The 25,185-nt window shown below is 33.5% G+C and overlaps 3 protein-coding genes and 1 non-coding gene across 4 annotated transcripts; 1 reads left to right on the forward strand and 3 right to left on the reverse strand.

The window, feature by feature from the left end:
* Positions 1 to 1,456: 1,456 nt before the first annotated feature.
* LOC25499401 (ubiquitin-60S ribosomal protein L40) lies at positions 1,457 to 2,985 on the reverse strand. The gene is made up of 4 exons (XM_013594664.3): positions 2,825 to 2,985; positions 2,541 to 2,730; positions 1,862 to 1,928; positions 1,457 to 1,765 (listed from the first exon to the last, which is right to left on the reverse strand). Exons 1-4 carry the CDS (start codon positions 2,925 to 2,927, stop codon positions 1,739 to 1,741), a joined length of 387 nt encoding a protein of 128 aa, XP_013450118.1. The 5' UTR covers positions 2,928 to 2,985; the 3' UTR covers positions 1,457 to 1,738.
* A 3,481-nt stretch (positions 2,986 to 6,466) lies between these two features.
* On the reverse strand, positions 6,467 to 10,504 carry LOC25499402 (protein ABHD11). Its single transcript, XM_024769630.2, has 5 exons — positions 10,218 to 10,504; positions 9,892 to 10,127; positions 7,856 to 7,968; positions 7,115 to 7,255; positions 6,467 to 6,953 (listed from the first exon to the last, which is right to left on the reverse strand). Exons 1-5 carry the CDS (start codon positions 10,456 to 10,458, stop codon positions 6,704 to 6,706), a joined length of 981 nt encoding a protein of 326 aa, XP_024625398.1. The 5' UTR covers positions 10,459 to 10,504; the 3' UTR covers positions 6,467 to 6,703.
* A 56-nt stretch (positions 10,505 to 10,560) lies between these two features.
* TRNAL-UAG (transfer RNA leucine (anticodon UAG)) lies at positions 10,561 to 10,640 on the reverse strand. The gene has a single exon. It is a non-coding gene; the product is annotated as a tRNA-Leu (tRNA).
* A 5,515-nt stretch (positions 10,641 to 16,155) lies between these two features.
* On the forward strand, positions 16,156 to 17,133 carry LOC25499404 (uncharacterized). Its single transcript, XM_013594666.3, has one exon. It carries the CDS (start codon positions 16,290 to 16,292, stop codon positions 16,941 to 16,943), a length of 654 nt encoding a protein of 217 aa, XP_013450120.1. The 5' UTR covers positions 16,156 to 16,289; the 3' UTR covers positions 16,944 to 17,133.
* Positions 17,134 to 25,185: the final 8,052 nt, after the last annotated feature.

The following is a 25,185-nucleotide window of genomic DNA, read 5'->3' on the forward strand; positions in this document are numbered from 1 at the left end:
ATAAAATCACCTTAACAAACAATGCCATTTTAAACACCAAGCAACTAAATGGTACTGGCCAAAATCGAAGACCCGGGTAGAGGAAAAATTCATTCCAATGAGCTGAACTTTTCAGTGCTCATAAGAAAAAGGACAAGGAAACTTTAACGGCAAATGTTTAACGTATAGAATAAGACACAGAGGAACCGATATACTTCACTTTGACACTGATGATTTTAATCTACCTACCTATATATAATAGGTGGGGTTTAGCATGGGAAAGGGGAATTGTTTCCCACCATGGGAAAGTTGTTTTTGTCCATTAGATCAAATGAGAAACACAATCTTATCATGATCTATCAACACTTGATTATTTTTTCACTTTATCTTCCACTACCATTCTCTCTCCACCATGCCACAATCACCCACCATTCCACCAACAACATCAAGCATATGTACAAATACCCTTAAAACACAAACGGGCAAACCAAATAATAAAATCCTTAAACTGTTATCTGAACACGAATGGCTTACTGCAAAAGTTTTTTCTTTCATTCATAAAATCCAAAGCAAAAACACATAAAAGAAATATGAAAGGTAGTGGTGGAATGATATTAATAATTGTTGTTCTTTTATTATTTTTGTATATTGATTATTATTACTACTTTTCTTACAATCATTTTTGTATTTCTGGAGTTTTTGTTCGTTCATTGCTCTTTCTCTATTGCTCTTTTGTGGGCTGTGTAGTCGAGGTTTGAAAAAGGGGTAAAAAAGAATCAAATCTTGATCGATAGATACAAAACTAGAGAACAATACCCAAAAATGTGATGGTGGGATGAGAAACTGAGAATAGCAATGAGAATAACAGCAATAATGGAACCATGGTGGAAGAATAGGATGGTGGTGAGAGAGAATAGTAGTGGGGTAAAATAATCAAGTGTTGATAGATTATGATAAGATTGTGTTTCTCATTTGATCAATGGACAAAAATAACTTTCCTATGATGGGAAACAATTCCCCTTTTCCATGCTAAACCCCACCTATATAATATATTAGAAAGAAAAAAAAAATCGGTCACAATATTCAAAAATAATTTTTTGCCCACACAAAAAACTAAGATGAGAACAAGATGACATAAAAAACCAGTCATAAGACATCTAATCGACGCAGTGACCCTGTGACCTTATCCAATGAGATTCGTCTTCAGATTAATATTTAGATACAACTAAACATTGTCCAAGTGAATTCTCTCTTAAGTTTAATATGAAAGCAAATTATTTGCCAAACAGGTATCTCGATAGCCATACAAGTCACAAAAGCATAAGTGGGAAACTTTTGATAATTTATGTAGGTGACAAATATTCAATTTGAAAATGGAGGGATCAAAATAGTGTATAAAGCAAAACATGGAGATCAAAATTTGAAAAATGATAAAGTAAAAAGATATAAGTAGTTATTTTTAAAAAGTGAATTCATGTCATGTAAGAATCAAATAAAATGTAACAATAAAGTTGCATGACATCAAAGTTCAGAAGTTTTCTGATGTTTTTCTGGGTAAACAAAAGGAGGAAGACAAAGTGAAAGAGAACTTGATCAACAACATTTGTTTATACCAAAATATAATCCATTGATACCAAAATAAGTTCCAACTACATTCAACATATTAAAACAAGTGATCCAAAGAAAAGATAAGCAGAAACCAAAACCATCAAAAGTATCTCAGAACAAAACACAGGAAAGAAGCAATATCAACCAAAGTTTACTTGATCTTCTTCTTTGGCCTCAACTGCAATAAACAAAACAAAAAAGCACAAAAGCAAACATCAACACACCGTAACCAAAACACAGCACAAAATTACAAACAGCATTGCCTCGCACTTACTTGATTGCTATGACCACACTTCTTCTTGCGGCAGTTCACAGCCCTGGGATGAAGACGGGCATAACATCTACAAACAAAAAAAAAAACCCAAAATCACACTTAGGTCAAAATTAAAAATTTGCACTAACTATGAAATTGAATAAAAAGAACAATATCTAAAATGTACCAAATCGAGAAAATCAACTGGAAAATATTAAATCCAGGTGATAAAGTAAGAAATGGGTCATTATAGGGAACTTATATAACCCCGATTGCACTTTTAACCAACAAAAGAGGCTAAGTTATAGTCCCATAAATATCGCTCTACAGACAACAAGAAACAGAACTTATTACATTAAGGGCAGTCTGGATTAGCTTATAAGCTTACTTTTAAGCTTATGAAAAGAAAGAAAAAAATAGGTTATGCAAATAAATACGCTCATTCATAAATTGTATAAGCTTTTTTTTTTTATCTTTTCCAAACTTATGAATAATAAATAAAAGTGTATTGATTTACATGAGCTGTTATGTATAAGCTCAAAAATCACTCAATCCAAACGGGAAAATGGGATCGGCCACTTTAATCAAACAGGGACATAATTATCTATCATATACAATATAACTAGCCTATTCATTAATATCAAAATCAACAATTTAAATGAAATAATAATAAATTGATATAAGAAATGATGAAACGTACTTGCGGCATATAGTTTTGTCTTGGTTGTATTTCCTTGCCAAAGCCATCAAAGAAGGTTCAATGATACCCCCACGAAGCCTGAGAACGAGATGAAGAGTCGATTCCTTCTGGATATTGTAATCAGCTAAGGTGCGTCCATCTTCAAGCTGCTTACCAGCGAAAATCAATCGCTGCTGATCCGGTGGAATACCTGATTATTTCGTTCAAAAGCGCGTTTGGTTAAATATACAAATCAGATTATGAAACACGATTAATACATGATTAGGAATGTATTGTGTTGTTACCTTCCTTATCTTGAATTTTGGCCTTGACATTGTCGATTGTGTCACTGCTCTCAACCTCGAGGGTGATGGTTTTCCCGGTTAGGGTTTTCACGAAGATCTGCATATTTGCGGCTTCTTCAACGTTGTCAGTTCCGGAATGAAATGGTGGCGACGATTTTATATTCCAGTTTCTAGGGTTTAGACAGAGCCATTGTCCTTGTTGGGCTGCTATTGGGCCTTAAAATATATGGTCTTTTAATCAATGAAAATTTCTTTTTCCACCCTACCCGCTTCTCGCGCGCATTCTACTTTGACCATTTTACCTCGTTTGAATTGTATAACTCGAATATGAATAGCTCAAATTATATAATTCGAACTCTTTCAAGCCCCCATCGGACTAGTTTCAAAGACAATGTACGGTTCATAATTTAATACAGTTTAGTTTAATAATCCAAAATATATGCTTTGCATCACTCTCATTTTGTCTTAGTCTCATAACAATATCTCTTACCAAACCTTCAATATCTCTCTTTTTACGTGACAATTGGTTGGCGGATTCACATGACATATCTTGCAACAAAACTTAGCATTTGGAAACGAGGTTGGTTTCCATCAACCTTGACACTATTAAAGTGCATTGTAATTGCCTTGGTGAAAGAATACGAAGAGGAAAATGAAACAGTATTTGGCGTTAATTAGAAAATTTGTGAATTCATTTGACATGAATCATCACCTGCATGCTTTTTTTATAAAAATAAAAAATAAAAAAAATTACGTATGTATGCCAATACAATAATTATGAATTATACATATCATCGTACAATTTCAATACAATTTAATACATATAATATTTCTGTTTAACAATCATATGACCATTCATGCAACAACAAAAAATTCAATCATATGACCATTAAACTAATTTTATATAAACAATAATGTTCCGCAAATTGAGTGTTAACTCTCTGAGTTTACCGAATTTACGTGTTTAGGTACCAAAATCGTGTTAAATTTGAGGTAAACTTGGTTTCTGGTAAAATCAGAAGGTTTGACGAGTTTGACCGAGTTAACACTGGGTAAACTCGTGTAAATTCGATTGAGTTTACCGAGTTTTACGAGTTTACATCTAACAAAAAAAAATCGGCCCTTTTTTTTGGCCTTTTTTTTTCAAAACCAAATTCCTTTTTTACAAGCCCAAAGACTGAAACGTTTTTCGATTCCGACGGTGGAAATTCATATTTCGACGCCGATTAGGATTACGGTGGTGGTGTTTGTTGACCTTTTGAAAAAATTAACTAGTCTAGTTTTTAGATGGTTTTATTAACAACTTTAGGAACTTGTGAAACTTGCTTTTTTGGATGGTTTTATGGATTACTTAAACTTAGAGACTTATGAAACTTATATGATTTTGTGCATTAATTTTTGTAATTTTGATGCTAAGTTAAGCATAATGTTTTATTATGGTAGTAGTTTGACATAATTTTCCTTTGTAATTAAGTAATATTTTGCACTATTGACCTATTTACAATATCATATTAGCTTATATATGTCATGCATATAATAAACTTTATATAATTTTAATTTTAGGTAAACTCGTACGAGTTCTCGAGTCGAGTTTACCTAGGCAAAACGAGTTGAGGTAAACTCTCGAGTTGTAAAACCTTGATAAACATATCATACAAATTATTAAGGCATGACAACAGTTGTTATAATTGTTTTTATTGATTGTTGATTTAAATATCTTTTTTTGGTATAGTTATCTACTTTAAAATAGTTTACAGTGTTTTGAAATAGGCTTAATTGATCTGCCGGTCCTTTAACTTATTTCTTTTATTCAATTTGGTTCCATAAGTTTTAACTTTCTCAAACACACTCCTTAACTCATTTGTAGTTAATCAACATGGTCCTCTCAAAATAGAGATCGTTGGATTAGGAAGATCTATCAGATCTTATAGTGTATCATCAATACTTGATTTATTTACTTTTTTTCATGTTCTTCTCCATCTTCATTCATCCTTCATCATCTTTATAAAATAAAAAACCCAACTTTAAAAAGCCTATAAAAAAACTCAAAATCTCTAAATCAAAAAGATAAAGAATCTTGAAACAAATTTAATTTAATTTTTTTTTTTTTTTTTTTTACGTTTGAAACAAAGGTTATTGTTCACGAGCAATGCTATATATCAAGAAAGATTTTATCAAGAAAATTTCAAGAATGACATGGCAGAATAATCACCCTTAGATTTTATCAAGAAATAGTCTTGAAATTAATGTTAGCCAATAAAATTTCAGTCTGACCGGAAATCATGGGGTGGTGGGTGTTATGTATTTTTTTTTTATGAAAGATTAATAAATAAGACTGAAATCTAAAGGTGATTATTGTGCCATGTCATTCTTAGATCTTTCTTATAAAATCATTCTTGATATCTAGCATTTTCCTATTGTTCACACAAAGAAGAATCATGAATAACAAAGATGAAGAATCCAAATCAAAATCAATAACAAAATCCAATTGTGGAATCCAAATCAAACACTAAATCCAAATCAATAACAAAATCCAAACGCTAAATCAAATTGAAATGTCGGTACTGACGCACAACAAGAACACCAAAATTGGGTGTTTGTTGTTGTGAAGTGCTGCTGGACAGGTTTTCCCAGGCCTGTAGGATTGATTTTTTTCCCGTTTTTGAGCTGCTGTTTTTGTTGTTTTCGGCTGATTATCAGTTGTATTTTAGCAGCAGATTTTGGTTGGTTAGCCTGGTTTCAGTGTGTTGTTTCCAGTGCTTTAGGTGTTTTGTTTGCGCCAGTTTTGGCTTCTTGTAACAGTGGCCTTTTGCACTTCTTGTGCAAGGTCTTCTATTAATATAAGTTGTTTCAAAAACAAAAAAAAAACATCAAACCCAGGTTATTGTTCATCGAATTTTTGTTCCATAAAGGATTAGCTTTGAACGTTAAAATTTATGGGACCAAGTATTAATAAAAGAAATAAATTAAAGGACCCGCATATCAATTAAGCCTTTGAAATATATTAATCAATTGAAATCCTTAAAGTTTACTAGGTTGTGTGTGTCTCTCTTTTGGCTTATTTGTTGTAAGTTCAAAACACTAGGACCCCAAATTTTTTACTTTCACTGATGGCTTATTTGCGTGATTTCTACAAAGTGAAATGATCTGCCAATGGGTGTCCTTAAAATTAATATTGATGCAGGTTGTTTTGAGGAACATTTCACTTGTTGGGGATTGATTGTGAGGAACCATGAAGGGTTGGTTTCTGCAGCTGCAACAAAGAGGGAGGAATGTACGGCTCCAGAACTGGCAGAGATTATGGGACAGAGTTTGTGCCTCCAGGGGATATTTACACAAAATGTGCAAAATGTGGTTATTGAAATGGATGCCGAAAGTGTTGTGAATGTGCGGTCGAGAAAAATAAGGTTGCTTCCATTGATGCTGTGGTGACTGACTTGAATTGATATTCAGTATGTCTAATGTTAGTTTATGTTTAAGAGATGTAACAGTAGAGCTGCTCATGGTTGGTAGGAATTGCTAGAAACTGTGGTATTATGTCTTGGGAAGGAAATGCCATTGAACCCCTATCATCCATTGTATTTTCTGATCTCTTTGATTCAACACAATGACATGAGATTATTTGCATAAAAAAATGACAAATATGAATATTTCTGGGTATTTATTCAATTATGAGGTGGGGGTATGATAAATCAGGAGTGTACAATTAGAATGTCTATGTGTACAGTAAATTGATTATAACTGTTTTGGTAGCCAATAAATTTATATAAATAGTAGGTTGTTACTGACCAACCTCATCTGCTCAATGTTCAGAATTTCGACTCTTGAACACAAGAACTTTCAATGATGGATACCCCAATAGTTCAAATAAAACAATAATTAAAGGGATGCCATCTTGGAAGCTACAATCTCAAGAAGTCCCTTTGGATTATCCACATGAACCCAATGACCGGCATTTGGAAGAACACAGAAGGAAACCTTTCCGACAGAATCGGTTCCTTTTTGACTAGCTAGTTTTTGGATCCTCTCAATAGCCTCTTGGTCCCATCTATCACTCTTTTCAGCACGCACAATTACTATTTCCATACCTTGTGGAGGGTTCTCCAATAGATTCCAATAGGATTTATCCCTACAAAATTTCAACATTCGGGAATGTTACTTTGGTGTTGTCACGGAGGAATATCACAGAAAACACTTACGAAGAGCGAAGAACAAAATTTGAACAAAGTTTTTAGACTGTTTCTCAGATATTCATTTCGATCTTAAAATAAGTTAATCTGTTTTATTTACCAGTAAGAATTGAACATCTCCTTAGCACTTTGAAGATCAAATATCCATGTCTCGTGATCACCAACTTTCTTTAGGTTGGTGCCTATCCAATCCGCCAATGTCTTAGAGTAACCAAGTCCCATCAGATGACTCACGAGCCACCTGAAAAGAGGCGCAAAGTACATTTCAAGCCAACAGGAAAATAGAACGGAACATGGAGGCATCATGGATTGTAAATCTGTAACACTGTTTGATTACAATTGGACACAGTAACAAGGTAAATACAGTGCACTTTTAACAAAATCAAGATCTCAACTTTTTTAGATATTAGACAACAATCGGATCACAGCCTCACAAAATGATTGATGTTTATATAAGAAATTCAAAGGCTAATATTCAAATGATTGATGTTTATATAAGAAATTCAAAGACTAATATTTAGAAAGAAATGTATAATTGTATCACATAAAATTTCATGTAATTTGTACCTTAACATAATCATGGTAGCTTCATAAAACACAAAAGGTGGTATTTAGTGCATACTCGGAAACATTTGGTAAAACATCACAGAATTAAAAGTTAATGAACAAAAGAGATTAATGAACCATCAATGTACAAATTATTTACGTGCATTACTTACAATGTCACTTTCACTGTACAGTGCAAACACATAATACTGAAACTTGCAACAAAATGATTGCTGTCCTCTTGACAACCTTTAGTACAAACATGGAAGATAATAGTTTAGGGATAGAGTCTCACTTTCGAGATGGGATTTGTGATGGTAAACTTTCCAAAGTCATCAAAACATCACGTACTTCATCACTTTTGTTTCCAATGTTCACTTCTCCCGGGACAGAATCCAATACCCAAAGCTGTTCTTCAGCAAGGATAAACGAAGAAAGTTACTATTAAATAATGAAATGGATATCCAGCAGCGAAAAAAATAAGCACTTGAGTAAAATGCAATCCACTTGATAGTTGTAGTAAGCAACATACAGAGAATGTTAGTCCTATACTAAAAACGCTTCAAATTAAAATCTACAATACAATAATTTTTGAAAATAGAAAAAATACTGAGACATAGAAAATCTGAGAAGAGGATAGAAAATAGAAAGCATATATGTTTCTTAAAGATGAATGATATTATCTATTTGTTAAAACACAATTCATCAATTGGGTTGGTTGTACCCGTTCTGTCTGGGTCTGATTTTTTTATTTGGTTTTTGGGGAGTTGTTTTAAAGATCTTGCAGTGTGCCCTGCATGTCAATTTTGCTATTTTGGGTCAGCAGTTGCTAATTGCTGATGATTTTTTATCATACTGCTTTAGAAAAAATTGGGGCTGTAATTGTCACTCGTTACTGTATTTTTGAAATGATTCTGGTTTTTTCAGTTTGCAAGATGCTTTGTTCTGAAGAAGCCAAACATCTTTTAATAATATAATAAAAGATGAAACAAGCACAACTGCACAAGATGTGCAAGAATTATCAAAAAACTGTTTGCACTGCTTTTATGCCTGCAAAGACCACTTGTTGCTATAGTTTGTAACAGGCTGCTGCATATTCTTGGCAACGTTCGCTACTTGATTTCTTAAACCAGCCTTTTAACCCATTTTTTTTCCTAAAACTTACCCATTCTCGCCAAAGACACTAAGTTTCTAAACCTCAATGGACGGTCTCTCCCTCTCACATCAACTGCTTCTCTGTCTCTTTACCTCTCTGCTGCTGCATTGCAGTCATCATCTCTCCCACTTCTTTGTTCTCTACTTGTGTGCTGCTTGTTCTCTCCCTAGTTCCTTCCTCCTTATTGTGCATTCTCATGGCTTCAGATAGTAGGTCAGGGGTGGTAAGGGCCAGTGCTAATTGTGATTCATGTTTATGAAATTTCAGTTTTTGGCCAGCCTTACTCACAAGATTTTTGTAGAAGTTTAATATAGCCTAGCACGTGCAGATTGAGAGAGGCATGATGCACAACTGAATAACTATCTGGAAGTTCCCCAATAACTCATGATGTCATTACCAAATGGCTATATTAGTCAGATAACACCATGAGTTGAGATATGAATTCATCGAGTTATCCCTATCGCTCACGACTCACGTGTATACGCCTACTAACTTGATCATCAGAGTGTTAACACCCAATTTTAGTTGGGCCTCACTCCAGATTTTAGAGGGAGAAACTAGAGATGATAAAAGAAGAAAGGACTAATATTACAAATTCCATCGAGTTAAGCTACACTATTTCATTTATCTCTAAAAAGGTCTAAGCTAGCTAGAGTGAGGGAAGAAGAACTAAATTCTCATAATCCGCAACCACCTTCAAATTCACCTCCGAAAGAGCACAAGTCTCAATACAAGTTATGTACATTTTATAAGCATTATTACAACGATGAAGGAAACTACTACCTAATGCTATATTCACAGCAATGTAAAACTTGTGCCACTTGTTCACTGCCAAATACTTTCTTTAATATATGTTTTGATTAATTAACCAGGGTTTTATCTACTGACATAAGCGATTGGGAGACAGTTAAGGAGAGCTAATGAAAACAACTTACATGTCCATAAGTTATTTTCAGTTTATTCTCATGAGCTCTCCTCTCCGTAATTTCTAATATATAAATAATTTAACTTTATTATATCTTATGTTATAGAATTAGCTTATAAACGAACATGTATATGATCAGCACTTAATTAAGCTGCTATGCAAAGCGCACTTTAATATATTGAATTGAATTTTAAAAATAACTAATACTAGTAGTAGATAAGAGGATAATGTGAGTGTAAAGAAGAAAAACCTGTTTAGGGCACTGTACAGAATCACCATAATCACTATTTTTACAACTATGAGCAAACTGCAGAGCCACTTTTCCACCCATGGAATGACCAATAACAACCTCGGGCCAAGACCAACCTTCAGCTTTCACCAAATTCGCCAAATCTTTCGCCGCATTAACCAAATCATGCGGCGGATCAAGTTTCTGCTCCGTTGATTTTCCATGATTCCTCATATCCATACACACCGTCCTCCAATCTACACACCAAAACAAAAACTAAAATAAAATAAATCATAATCATAAACATTTCAACTCAGAATTCACATATAAAAAAGATAATTCGTAACTGGAAGATGGAGAGGAATTGGAGAGAGATGCTAAGAGATTGCGTGAGAAAGATCTCCAGTTTCTGCTGGATCCTAAAAAGCCATGGATGATTACGGCAGTAGAAGTGTAGGGTTTGTCTGGTTGAGCACGGGATTCTTCGTAGGCTATGGTTTCGATCCATCTTGAACGAAGGTGAATCGGTGAGTTGAGAAAGCGAGTTAGAAGTAACGAATTGTTTCTGTTTCGAAGATATGCCGCCATTTTCTTTTCCTCTGCTCCACTCTTTCTGTTTTATTATGCTTTTATTTTTCACGTGAAAAAAACAATTAGGTGTAAAAAAAATATATACCCAAAAAATAAAAATGACAGCTGTGGGATTTGAACCCACGCCCTTTCGGACCAGAGCCTAAATCTGGCGCCTTAGACCACTCGGCCAAACTGTCTCGTGTCTTTGGATTACACATCATATATTATCTATAGTTGATTTAATGAAACAGATATTTGAATGATACTCCCTCCATCCTAAAATATAAGCAAAAAAATCTCATATTCTTTTTCTCAAAATATAAGCAAAAAAGACAAACTCTTATGATATTATTATGTTTTTTCAAACAAATTATTTTTTTCAATGTAAAATTAAATGCAAATTGCATTCAATTTGTGCTCCTTTTTATTTTCTCCATAATTTTTAACCAATTAGAATTATTTTTACATCTTTCCATGAAACTTATTCCAAGGAGAACACAAAAAATTATACCTCAAATCATTAAGTGTTAGTTTTTTTAATAAGTGTGAATTAGTGTTTTTTTGCTTATAAATTAGGACGGAGGGAGTACAGTTTTAAAATTATGTGATGTATATATACTTTTTTGGCTTAATGATGTGTTTCGTCCTTGCAATTAGGCGTCATTTAAAAATTAGTCCCTTTAATCGCTAATCCTGACAATTTACCCTTGCATTGTTTAATCATTTAAAATTTCGTCCTTTGATCAACTTAATCACTACCAAGTCATCAAATTAGCAAAATGGCATGGGAATGGACAAAAATACCCTCGTCTTTATTATGAGAAGAAGATGAAGACAGGGGTAAAAATGTCATTTCATGAATGGATGACGAGGATATTTTTGTCCATTCCCATGCCATTTTGCTAATTTGATGACGTGACAGTGATTAAGTTGGTCAAAGGACGAAATTTTAAATGATTAAACAATGCAAGGGTAAATTGCCAGGATTAGCGATTACAGGAACTAATTTTTAAATGACGCCTAATTGCAAGGACGAAACACATCATTAAACCTATTTTTTTTATTTTTCAACTGAAAAATAAATATTTGTATTTAACTGTCCATTTAAAAAGAGGCTACGTGTGGTCAATTTATGGTAGTGAAAGGACATACTTTGGTACGAAATATATAGGATTGAAAAAGGAAGTTTATGGTTACAAAGATGACTTTGGATGAAAACTTCTGGTTTCAAAGTTATTATGTTTTACTGTTTCTTATTGAATGAATTGATAAATGTACAAGACGAGTTTATATAGAATAATTATGTTTTACTGCTTCTTATAAAGAGAAGGAAAAATGTGAAAAATACTCGAGATTCTAAGTTTATATTATTGAATGAATTGATAAATGTACAAGACGAGTTTATATAAAATAATGAGATATATTCAATCAACAACTATAACTAGTAGAATTCTTTTAACTAACTAACAAACTTGAATAGAAGACTAACCAATTATTAATTAACTATGACTTGGTCATACTAAAGATAAAGTCAAACTAAGACTATGTATTATATTTGATTGCAATGCTTCAAGTTCAAAAAATACTTCAAATCTCTAGATTCTTGATTTTAAATGCGGTGTTAAGGAATTTTTTGATTGCAATGCTTTCTTGTGAGTTACTAATAGTTAAAACTTGTAATCAAAACAATGTCAACATAAATTTAAAATTGGAATTTTTTGCTTTGATAAATAAGGAATGATTATAAGATGATTGAGTGTAACCTTTTGAAACCAAAGCATAGGAAAGCTTGAAGAATGATTGTCTACTTGATTGCTTTAGTCCATAAATGAATTTAAGCAATTGGCAGAAATGATTAGGTTTATTAGTTGTAAGGCCAAGTGGTACGTAATTGCATGTAAACCTCTTTGAAATTTACTTGTGAATACATATTATGAACGTCTAATAATGAATAAACTAGTTTTTAGAAGACACAATAGCAAAGAGAAGTCATGCAATTGTTAATTTTACAACAGGTGAATAGGTATCAAATAAATCTACACCTTATATTTTTGAGTGAAACCTTTAACAACTAATATAGCTTTATATCTTTTTTACGGATCCAACAAATTTGCACTTGATTTTATATAATTTGGATCCAATGGTTTGTTTTCTTACGTTGGGGTAACTCTATGTTGTAATTTCAACGTCCATATTCTTGACCCAATTATCATGCTAAACAACTTGTTTATAAATAGAAGGTTCTATTTGAATGGAAGTAGCAGGAACAAATTTTGAATGTTCTAAAGAAATTTTTTCATATGTTATTAGACTCCTTCATTTCTCTAAAGTTAGAAAAAGAAATGATCCAACTTTTTTTCTTTAGCTTGTTGTTTTGTCATATATGATATACTATGAATGAGATAAAAATACGTGTAAGTTTATATCCAACTTTTTCATTAGCTTTATTGTTGTTGTTATTCAAACTCTATTTTTATTTAGTAGCAAAAAAAAAAAAACTCTATTTTAATTTATATGAAATGACATAAAAGTATATGTAAGTTTAATTTTTTTATTTTCTTGTTAACACTTGTTGGTTTTCATTTTTCTTGTTAAAAATGGTTTTGATTTATAAATTTCGTGTCAATTGAGGCATCATGCCAAAGGCACTTTGGGTGAAGCAAAACCGTTCAAAGAGAATAATGATACATAAACAACAGTAGTAACATTGGTTTGTGATTGTTAACAATAACGGGAGGAGAAAAGATAAAACAAATTGGGTGGTGAGCTTAAATGCCTCAATTGACACGAAATTAATAAACCAAAACCATTTTTTATCCTCTCTTTCTTAGAAAATTCGTCATAATCCAAAATTCTTTCAATAAAGCTTTGTTTGAGAATTTTAAGGATTTTATTGAGAGTTTGGAGGGAAAGGGAGGGAAAGGCCTTGGGGGTTTGGAAATATATAGAAAAATGGACAAAAAATTCACATTTTTTAAAATAACAGTTTTTTAGAGAATGATAAACTAATACTTATGATTAATATACTTTTAATTTTAAGAATATTATAACAATATAGATTGAATTTGAAAAATTCATATAAACCCTCCATAACCCCTCAAAATCCTCCCCCAATACAATTTTTGAGTTCCCCAAATGAGGGGAATTTTTTATTATGAGTAAAAAATTAACCTCCAAAGCCCTCTCCTCCCAATGTCTTCTATTTCTTCCACTTGCTCATTCCTTTTTGTTGAGGCAAAATCCCTTAATTAATTTTAAAGATAATAAACAAATATGATTAAAGAATTAATGGACTTTGATTAATTCTTTGGTATTTAATCTGTGCTCTTAAGTGTTTTACTAAGACAGGAACAAGGTTTAAATCATACCAAGAATCAAGAAATCAAAGGACATTTGAATTCATGATCTAACACTGAGGTCAGAAAGTTAGATCAGAATGTTGCTCGAAGATCAGAATGTTCAAGCAGAGATCAGAAGGTTGTTCTTATACAAGCCAAGAGTCTCAAGAACTTTGATCAAGATCATGCAAGGCACATGTGACATGAGAATATGTCCAGGAAAGTACATTTGCATGGATCAATCAAGCAATAAAGGCATATACAAGGATTATGTCAAAGAAGGTATTCAATGTTCATTTAAGACTATGAACATTGATGTACTAGGAATATTCCACAAGGGAATATCATCCTAGATGTTAAAATCACTGCTCTTCATTATTGTTTCACTATTAGGATTTGATTACATCAAATGGTAGTCTTACAAATCATCCTAAGTGAAACAGATGGAACATTCTGATGATCAGAATGTTCAAGCTCTGTACATGCTTACTTTATGAACAGTACAGTAGGTGAAAAGCAAAAAGCAAAAGCAAAGCAAATCTGTCTTGATCAACAAGAGATAGACACGTATGGGAGTTGGTACAGTACATGGACTACACAATCCCTCAAAGCATGGGCATGAAGATGCAGAATCCCACTAGATTTTTCCTGCACCGGTCCCAAGGCAAATCTGGGGAAGGAACGTTCTGATGTATGTGGAAAAGCCCATACCTTGATTGTTGCCCAGAAATTCATATGAAAAGCATATGGCACGCCCAGAAATTCATGTGTTCATTCATACATGATGAACCCATATGAAGATCATGATGAACCCAGATGAAGATCATCATGAACACAACAACATTCTGATGTTCATCAGAGATCAGAATGTTTGCCCAGAATTTCAAAGATAACTTAGTGCAAAACTGACACCATTGCAAAGCATACAAGAAAACAACAAAGATTGTTTGAAGCTCTTGCAAAACTGAAATTGATCAATCTCTAAGGCTTTCGTTTACTTAGTGCAAATCAATACTTTCTGTTATCTTAAAGATAACTTCTTTCTTCTCTTCTTTTCTGTTTGATTCACAAACATTCAACCTCTATACAAATTGTAACAAAGTCTCATCTAGCTTTAGGGGTACTAAAGTGTTAGTTTGAGCAAAGGTTGTAAAAGTCTAAGTGGTTAACTTAGCAACAAAGTGCAAGCCTGCTGAGGCTTAGAGAATACAGAGTTGTTATTGTTCAGATGAACAAAGATTGTAAGGTGCAGGACTTGAGAGGTTATCTCAAGCACCATAGTGGAAACTCTCACAAGATTGTGAGGAGTGGACTAGCACACGTTGGGTGAACCACTATAATTCTTTGTGTGTTATTTCCTTCTTCTCTATACTCTTTAATTATAGTATACACAACACACACTTGCACATTTACTTTATTAAACTGTTTTTGTGTACGAACTTCAGAACATTCTGAAGTCAGAAAGTTAACTTAACTATTTTAAGTAAACTACTTGAGAATCACTTTTAAGTTTCAGGATAAATTTTAAAGGGTCACAATTCAAACCCCTTTCCTTGTGACTATTTTATCTACTTCATTTTTTTCCAAAACTCTCCACTCCCCTCCCCTCCAAACTGCCAAACAAAGCCTAAAGGAAACGAAGGGGAGGGTTTTGGAAGAAAAAAAAGAAATAAGTGGAAGAAATAGAGTACATTGAGAATTAGAGGGTTTTGGGGGTTAATATTTCTTCATCATACAAAATCATTCTCATTTAGGGAACTAAAAAGTTGTATTGGAGGGAGGTTATGAGAGGTTTATATGAATTCTTCAAAATTATTTCATGTTGTTATAATATTCGTAATATTAAAAATACATGAATCATAAGCATTAGTTTATCATTCTTTAAAAAAACACTCATTATAATACTCCTTATATTTATAATTATAAATAGATAGTACCATGAAAATATGTCTAATTGAATCTTCAATACAAGAAAAAAAAAATCAAATGTATTTGTCTATAAATAAAATACATTTGACTTTTTGCATGTAAGAGAGAAATTGTTTTAAAAACTCGTGATTATTACAGTTATTTATCAAGTACATAATTATAATTTTTTTAATATACATGAAATTTTTAAAGAGGTTATTGAAAACTAAAATAAGCAAATGTGTCTAAGTTCATTACTCATTATTTTAAGTTATTAAAAAACTCTTTGCTTCTTATCTTGAAGGTCCTATTGGCAAAAACTGTCAAATTAAATTCATGACTAGGTGGGACTCACATAAAATAAAAGATAACCATTGCTGATTTTCATTTATTATTCATGCAAAGAAGTAACAGTGGGTCCCACACTGTGGTGTCATCCATTCATGTATTTTATTTCACCATACTCTGCGACAATTTGCCACATTACCCCCATTCCTTCATTTTCAATTTTCATTCTTCTTCTTACATTACAATACAATACAACAAACTGTTCTTCACTTTCAACATCTTTTCTCATCCCACTCTCACCAACCAAACCAGATGGACCCCACACCTTCCTTTCACCGTCGATTTCCCTCCTCCTCCGACCGCCTACTCGGCGCCTTCAACTTCTCCCCTTCCACCACCTCCGCCGCCGCCGGCGATGAGCTCACCGAAGCTGAACTTTTCAACTGGTCCTCCGACAGCTCCGAATCTGAAAATCAACAACGTCCACCACCTCAACCGAAGGAGCTTACCCGTCATCGGAGTTTTGATCTATCTCAAGACTCCGGCATACTTGCTGTCCTATCAGGCTCCGACAACTGCCGTGGTGACTCGCCGGTGTTCCGTGGTAAATCTCCCGTTTCATCTTCCAGAATGATTCCTTCGTTTCCGAGACCAAGACCTTCCGAGAATATGATTCAATCCATGCCTACTAGAAAATTCTTTCAACAATCTGCTCCGGTGAAGGTTCCGATTATGCCGCCGAGTCGATTCCCGAGGCGTAGGGATGTTGATGAGCTTGCCGTGTTGGATGATGATGATGACGACGGCGAGGAGTTGTTGCCGCCGCATGAGATTGTGGCGAGAGGCTCTGGTGTTTCGCCGAGAACTACTTTTTCGGTTTTGGAAGGAGTTGGAAGAACTCTCAAAGGGAGAGATCTTCGTCAGGTTCGAAACGCTGTTCTGCGCCAAACCGGTTTTCTTGATTGAACCGGTTTTTTTTAATCCGTTGAGGTGGAGAAGAAGTTCAATTTTGATAACTTCTTTACACCATTTATGATGATGATAACTTCAATTAGTAGGAATTTTGGTTTTTGTATTCGATTTTTGTTCTATGTGATTTTATAAAATTTGGGTATGATATATTTTAATGAAGAAAACTTCGATTAAATTTTGTTTAGCTTTGTTGATTGTTAGTTTAATTAGCATCAATTTACTATGAAGATTTTGCAATTGATAACAAATAAACGAAGCTATTTTTGTGTGAAAGCCGTTAACTGAGTGAAAACAAATGAGATAAATAATTGTCGTTTTGGTGTGATTGGAAATATGGTACACTATTTGCTTCTCTGGGAGGAAGAGAGTGATGTTTTGGAAAAGCTTGTGGAGTAGGTAAGATTGTTTGTCAGTATTGTTGATCACAGTGTGTGTGATTAATTTAATAATTAAGAATATTAATTATGTTATTGTCACGAATTAGATTCTTATAAAACACAGAGAATTGTAATTACTGGTAGTTTAGACTGTCTGATTGTGCTGTTTTGTGATGCCGAATGGTAGCTATTGTGAATGCCGCATGATTCTTTTGTTCTCCTCAACTTCCAGATGAAAGACAAGTCACATGATTAGCACTAGCATAGGAGCATGTCTTATTATAGTGAGTGTTGCCATCATTTTTTTTTTCTTTTCAATTTAATTTATAAACTGTACAAATATAATAAAGTCTTTCTGAGTATATGAAAATCTGTCAATTTAGTTTATTAACATCTTGATATATAGAGACTAAATCGATAGATTTTATACACTTATAATATTTATATTGTTTAGGAATTAAATTGTAGAGACAGTGATAATTTATATATTAAATTGATGGTTTATTATTTTTATTGTTGAAATCATCTGTACCTTATGGAAAGTTTTGTTGGTAGATGGCTTGATTTGCCGATAAAACTGGTATATATTAATGAGTCATGAAGGTCGGACAAACAATTTCCACAACTTAGCAAAACAAAACAAGACAAGCAATTTCTATGCAATCAGAATAACAGGATTATATTTTACTATTTTCAAACCAACATTTTCCAATGGCACATGCATATATGGTAGTAACTAGTACGGGTGTTTAAAAACATTTTAGACGAATTAATTGTCTCGGGGGCCTTCAGGGTCTGAGAAAGCCTAACGGCTCAAACCAAAGAATGTCAATGGTGATATTTAGTACATTTTCTTTGCTAAGCCAATAGTGACATTTTAGATGTTTAGATATTTTTCACAGGGGTTCAAAATCATATTCGCAAGCCAAAAAACTAGAAATTTTCTTTTCTAATTTTTCATAAGCCTATAAACTATAAATTTTCACATCAATTGGGATTCAAAATCATATCATTGTGGGATCATGAAGACGACCTTATTTTTCATATTTCATAATTTCATTTTAAATGGGACATGTGTTGGGAAAATCACCAAGAGGAAATACCATAAAAGAAGTAAAAATAAAAAATTGTCGTAAGATTGTGGTTCAACATTTCATATATACATCCACAATCTCACAACAAAACATGTTATACTCAATACATATTTTTTACAAGAAGAAAATTATAAACACTCATAGAAATTTACAGACAAAATTGTAAACGGTCTCAACTCTCACACAATTGTAATTTTTACAAGGACAAAATTTCAAACATCACAATTACAGTTTTTGCTTGGAAAAGATATAACAAACTCTATCATGACATACTATTGGAACATTAGTGTGATTTGAAAAATAAATTGGAAGATTAAACACCAAGTAATTATACTTTGATCTAATGTTATGTGAATTGAAAAAATAGAGTGTGGGGGTCCCACATAAAATAGAACTCACACATTAGTAGTGTTTAAATTGCGGTGCAGTATTTAATTTTAAATACTTGATAATGATAAAAATAATAGTAATTATTATTTTTATTCGAGAATATCACTTTCCATAAATTTAACTTATGGTGGTTGTGATAAGAATAAGAATTTAATTAAATTTCTTATATTTCCTTCATTTACATCCAATAGTTTATTTCCTCCACTTGTGTGGATTTATTTCTTTTGATCCTATCCATAAGTGTTGTTAAACTGATTAATGGATAAACTCAATTTTAATCTTATCTATTAGAATAACAGTTGTCGCAATTTTTGCTAAAACAGTTACATAATCTCTATATAAATAGAGGACTCCACTCAGTTCAAAAATTACACCAATGAGTTTCATTGAGTTGTCGGGAACTCTTTCTCTCTTCTCCCTTTCTTGACTTGTGTTGACGAGTCTTTCTTCTCTTCATCTCCTTTTTATGTCCCTTCGGAATCAAGAGTGTTCTTAAGACCATAGTCCCTTTTCGGTTTAATGTCCCTCCGGAATTAAGAATGGTCTTAAAACATAGTCCCTTCAATAATATATGTCCCTTCAGAATAAAGAGTACTTTTAAGATCATATTCCCTATTTGGAATAACAATGTCCCGTCGGAATTAAGAATGATCTTAACGGTATATATAAAAAGTATTTCAATATTTTTCTATTTGAGGAGAAATGGTGGTATCACCATATTTGAGTGGTTGTAGTGCCATATTAATGTTTTGGAGAAATTAAAGTTAGAATGGTGGCAACACCATATTTGAGTGGTCTCAACACCATAACAGAGTGGTAACAATACCATATTAAGGTGGTTTTAATATTAAAGAGTGATCTTAGTACCATATTTGAGGGTGTAATTCTCGAACGATTTTCTACAGTGCAGTAATTAACCGCACAGTTGTAGCTGGACTTATTTTATCCTGGCGGCGGCATGGTTAGGGGTGTGCAAGGGAACCATATCACTAAAACCAATCCATTTAAATGGTTCTGGTTTGCTAACCAAACCATTTTTTTCAAAGTGGTTACAATCCGGTTCGATCTGGATTTGGATTTAAAAACCGGTTTACAAACAGATGGTTGCTATATCCAGTTTTCTCTTAAATTCATTCTAAAATTGGTTTTCATTAAACTGTAAACGGGTATTACACCTAATTTTTTTATTTTTTTTAAAAACTGATTGAAACCAAAGTAAAGCCAAACGTAAAAAAAAAAAAAAGATGAGTTTATTAGTAATGTTCTATAAAATTAAAATTAAAATATAAGAATAAAAGTAGAAGAAATTTGGAATTTAAGAGAAACCGAAATTCTATCCCAAGTAAAAGGTTTGCAACAACGTGTTGTGTTATGTGCATACATAGACACATCTCCACCATGCTTATCTTCTATTATTTGATTTTATGGAAAGAATATTAATAAATAGTTTTTCTGAAAATGGACTGGTTTAGTTTTTTAATAAATGGATTTGGTTTTTTTGAAACAGTTCCAGTTTGGTTCTAACTCAGTTCAAGTAATCCAGATTTTTTGTACACCCCTAGGCGTGGTTGATAGTCTGCTTTGCACAATTTTGGGTTGTGCCACGAAACGTCTTAAAGAGAGCGACCTGGTCGTGAATCAACCTAAGTAACAACTTCGGTAGATAATAGAATTTGGAAATTCAAATACAACAGTTTGGAAATTCAAAAACACCACATACAACTACGCAAGCCCCACAAGACTAAAAAGAATTTTGCTCTCCCCCTACACTTTTCGCTCGCACCCTGCAATCTTGCCGAAAATGTCCCTGCGTTAGTTAACTAACGTAAGTGTAAAAATAATCTAAACTTAGTTTTTATACATGCGTGACTTAACTGCGTAAGTTAACCCACGCAAGTTATAAACTCAGCGTGAGTTAACTCACACTGTTTATTTTCCATAGCAATCCATGGCTACAGTAATACAAGAATCCAAACCATGTATCTACACTAATACAAGATTCCATGGCTACCAGTAATTTGATGCAAAATCGTTAAGCACCACTAATACAAGATTTCAAACCGTTATTATATAGCGAAACAAATAATGATAATGAATAAGTTCTGTTCCAGGGGTATGCGCTAGCTTTGGCAGTTCTGGCTTATTTCCGGCTGCTTGTAGTGTGTGTATAATCTATAATCCGGCATCAGTTCTGGTTTTGTTAGTGGTGGTTGCTTTAGGAGGTGTTGTTTTTGGGTTTGGTTGGGGTTGCGGTGCTCCATCTATATACGGCATTGTGTTTGTATTGGTTTTGGCATTTTGGCTTGATTGCGATCGCGTTTGTGCGCCTTGCACCTGATCGTCTTAAATAATATCTGCTGTTAAAAAAAAAAAAATTAATGAATAAGAAATATAAAAACTAGTCTAAATAGATAATCTAAGATACCATGGCTACCAGGGCTAATCTAACGGTTGTAGTTCGCCAAATCCCAATGGATTATGGATTGCTGTGGAAAATAAATTAGCGTGAGTTAACTCACGCTGGATTTATAACCAGTGGCGGAGCCACATTATGTCCAAGGGGTGCACATGAACCCCCTTACTTTTCCAAATTCCACGCATTTTTATTGTTATTTTAATACTTGAACACCCTCAATTTTATGGGAAATATTTGGGTGACATAGAGTTGGGTGACATTGACCAATCACAATGCCACAATGCTTATGTTTCTCTCTCTTTCACAAGCATTGGGACATTGTGATTGGCCAATATCACCAATGTCACCCAACTCTATGTCACCCAAGTGCTACCCCAATTTTATAGCTTGAACCCTCTCCGGAGAGAAAGCTGTGTGTTGCACCTTTGTACTGGATATTTGGACAGTTAAAGTCGCACACTGTGCAGTCTAGTATCAGCTATAGGTTTGCACACCTAGAAAGTTAAAACAGACTACTTTATAATCTAGTAATTGAAACATGTTGCATTTTTGTTAAGGAAAACCATGTTGCATTTGTTTGTTGGTTACAACATATGTTATCTAAAAATAGTTCATTCCACTATTCTCTGTTTTTTTTTAAAGAAATTCCACTATTGTCTTATATAGTTAAAGAACATTTCAGTTTACTTATTATATGTTCATAAAAAATATATATATCTTAGTTGATGCAAAATAATGACAATTTTCAGGTCCAAAAATATCCAATTAACATTCTATATAAAAAAAAATCCACTTAACATGACGAGTAATATTAAAATCAAAGATCTCATCTTTAATTTTATATCATCTTTAATTTTATGTCAATCAATAAATGTCTTCTAACTTATATTAAGAGATATGTGTTCGATAACACTGATTATTATTCAATCATTTTATAAACATTAAACCACGTAAAGAACAATTATAAAATATGTATGTAATTTTGTACTAAAAAAAATGTATGTAATTTAAGTACAATATTATAATTTTTAATATATATAATTTTATATATATTATTATAATTATTAAAATTAAAATTCAAAAGTTTGAACCCCCTGCCTTAAGGTCCTGGCAACGCCACTGTTTATAACATGCGTGAGTTAACTCATGCAGCGTGACTTAAGTCATGCATGTGTAAAATTAAGTCATGTATGATTTACACATGCGTTAGTTAACTAATGCAGGTGTCGCGTCATTTTTTGGAGATCAAGGCTATTTGATTAGCTTTTGACTCACTAATTTATTTCACGACTGAACATTTAATTTTATTATGAAAAGGGGAAAAAAGTTCAAACTACCCCATTTTAAAAAGATTTAGGGTTCGGGGGTTAGTTACATAAAGGGAAGGTATTAGCATCCTTTATGTCCGTAGTACTCTACGGGAACCTCTTGATTTTATTTAAGTTAATGTGCTATAACTTGCTTGCTTGAAAAGAAGTTAATGTGATGATTAAAAAGAAAAAGAAAAAGAAAGTGAGACCTAATTTATCTACATTTTTTATTGATTTGGAAGGACATGGTCCTCTGCCTACGTACCCGTGAGGGATCAAAACCTCGTAGTTCGGGGTAGAAATTGACGTTTGATTGGTTGTGTGTTTTTTATTAGTTTTGAAAAAAGGTTTTAAATTGAAAAGCCAAGTGGCAAATGAGAATTTGTTTGTATTTTTTATATTAAAAGAAAATGACTTGAAATATGATTAATGTTGATTGCAATTTTGATTTATGAAAGAATAAAAATAAAGACGATCACTTGATTTAGGATCAAGGTTTATTTATGAAAATATTTTTGTGATTTTTTTGGTTATTTGCATGTTTTTTTTGTGATTTTTGAATAAATATATAAACTAACGGAGCATAAAGAATAAAAAAGCGCGGCTACCCTAAGTTAGAAATATAAAATCTATGACTATTACATAAAAAGCCTATTTACATTCTATGGTCTGCAATAAAATTAAAATGCTAAAAAAATAAATAAAATACGAAAAAGAATAAAAAGGGTCCAAACACATGGTGGGGGTGTAGTAATAAACAGGGGTATTGCAGGAAGCAAAAAGGAATTGGGCTTTTAAGGAAACGAACCGGGTCGCGGGTCATGGGTCATGGGTTGACCCGGTTTGGGGGATATATAAGGGTTGTAAACCCTAAATTTCCTCATTTCTTCTCCCTCCTTCTCTCTCTTCCGTCTCCTTCTCTCTCTAGCTCTCTGTCCTCTCTCTTCTTCTCCGGCGGAGGGGATGGGGGTTCCGGCGGTGGTTGGCCGGCCAGTGCGGCGGCGCCACCGCGCCGGAACCCTAACAACTTATTTTTTTTGATTTTTTTGGTTCTTTCTGCTTGTTCTTTCCCCCTCTACTTGATTCTGAACCTATATTTTCAATAACACACACCTAGAGACCTAGATCTAAAGGAGGAGTAATACTACCTTTTGAGCTTGTGAATCCGGTTCTGTTATAGTGCTGGTTTGCGATGTAGTGTATGTGTGTCTGGTTCCGTATGCACGTCGAGTTGTGCGCGTGTGTGTTTGTGTTGCGCGCCTGTGCGTGTGTGTTTGTTGTGTTGCCGTCCTCTGCTTTTTCTTTCTGTTTCTTCGTGTGCTCTGCTGCGTTCTGTTCTCTTTCTTGTGTTGTGCAGGTCTCTATTTATAGCACTGGGTTGGGACGGGACTTGTTTCTGTTCCGGTTTTTTGCAGATAAGGCTGGGAATTGGTTTGGGATGGAGAAAGAAAGAAAACGCGTACTGGATTTGCTTCAGAGGAAGCGTGAACTGGATTTGGACTGGAACAGCATACGCGTGATGCTGTTGTTCTGAACCTGGACACTTTTGGATTTTTGGACTTTTTGGGACTTAAAAAAAAAAGAAAAATTAATTAAAAGGATAATATCTACATTTTTGGTTTTAAATAAAAAGAAAAATTTAAAATGGGAATAAAAGAAATTTAGTCTAACTTGGACTAAAATTAAAATTAGAGTTCTAAATTAAAAGATGGAAATAAATAATTAAAGACTGAGAGAAGAGGGCCCGATTCGGAACTTTATGAGGTATTTCAAAATACCTCCCTGCCGAATTTTTCACTGAAATGTGAGTCTGGTCCGAGTTCGGAGACGTGTGTCAGTGGGACCTTAGGTCAAAAATTGGGGTATGACAGATGCCCCTATTTAAGTTTCTTCGTTCAGAGATTTGAAGATGGAATCTTTGATTCGATGAGCCGAAGAGACTTAAATACAAAAGTGCACCAATTTTGACCTAAGATACTATGAATGTTCATGATGTAATTATGAATGCATGATGACAACGGTGACCTGGCTGGGATAAAAACACTGGGATATCCAAATTCTTTGAAGAAAGGGATCCGACTCTGCTAGGGGAATACAGTTTCACTGGGGAAAAGGGTTGTCTTCTATCTGTAAAATAGCTATATGAAGGCAAAATGACATAGATTAGACATAATGAGGATGACACTTGCGAGAGAATGAAGAGTAAACTCAAGCGTCTGTTTGTGGACTGGTGACTTGAAGCAAAATAAAAGGTAAACTCAAGTGTCCGTTTGTGGACTGGTGACTTGAAACAATATAAAAAGTAAACTCAAGTGTCCGTTGGTGGACTGGTGACTTGATAAAGGTGAATATAGGTTGTTCGTTTGTTGGAACTGGTCATTCGTTATAAAGAAGGGAAAAAAAATAAACACAAGTTGTTCGTTCGTTGGAACTGGTTACTTGAAAACATAAGCTGTTCGTTGGTTGGAACTGGTTACTTGGCATAAAGATAAAAGATAGACACAAGCTGTTCGTTGGTTGGACTTGGTCGCTTGAAATGAAAACATAAGCTATTCGTTGGTTGGAACTGGTTACTCGTTATAAGGTAAAGAGATAGATACAAGCTGTTCGTTGGTTGGACTTGGTCGCTTGAAACATAAGTTGTTCGTT

This window comes from Medicago truncatula, chromosome 7 (assembly GCF_003473485.1).
Source record: "Medicago truncatula cultivar Jemalong A17 chromosome 7, MtrunA17r5.0-ANR, whole genome shotgun sequence".
NCBI classification, from domain to species: domain Eukaryota; kingdom Viridiplantae; phylum Streptophyta; class Magnoliopsida; order Fabales; family Fabaceae; genus Medicago; species Medicago truncatula.

Bases quoted from the DNA above. Each gene is read 5' to 3' on its own strand.
- LOC25499404 (XM_013594666.3), top strand. From the start codon at position 16,290: ATGGACCCCACACCTTCCTTTCACCGTCGATTTCCCTCCTCCTCCGAC.
- LOC25499402 (XM_024769630.2), bottom strand. From the start codon at position 10,458: ATGGCGGCATATCTTCGAAACAGAAACAATTCGTTACTTCTAACTCGC. The intron at 10,128-10,217 runs GTTACGAATTAT...TTTGGTGTGTAG, and splicing joins CAATTCCTCTCCATCTTCCA to ATTGGAGGACGGTGTGTATG. The intron at 6,954-7,114 runs GTAAATAAAACA...GAAATTTTGTAG, and splicing joins GAGATGTTCAATTCTTACTG to GGATAAATCCTATTGGAATC.
- LOC25499401 (XM_013594664.3), bottom strand. From the start codon at position 2,927: ATGCAGATCTTCGTGAAAACCCTAACCGGGAAAACCATCACCCTCGAG. The intron at 2,731-2,824 runs GTAACAACACAA...CGAAATAATCAG, and splicing joins CAAAATTCAAGATAAGGAAG to GTATTCCACCGGATCAGCAG. The intron at 1,929-2,540 runs GTACGTTTCATC...TTTTGTTTGTAG, and splicing joins GACAAAACTATATGCCGCAA to ATGTTATGCCCGTCTTCATC.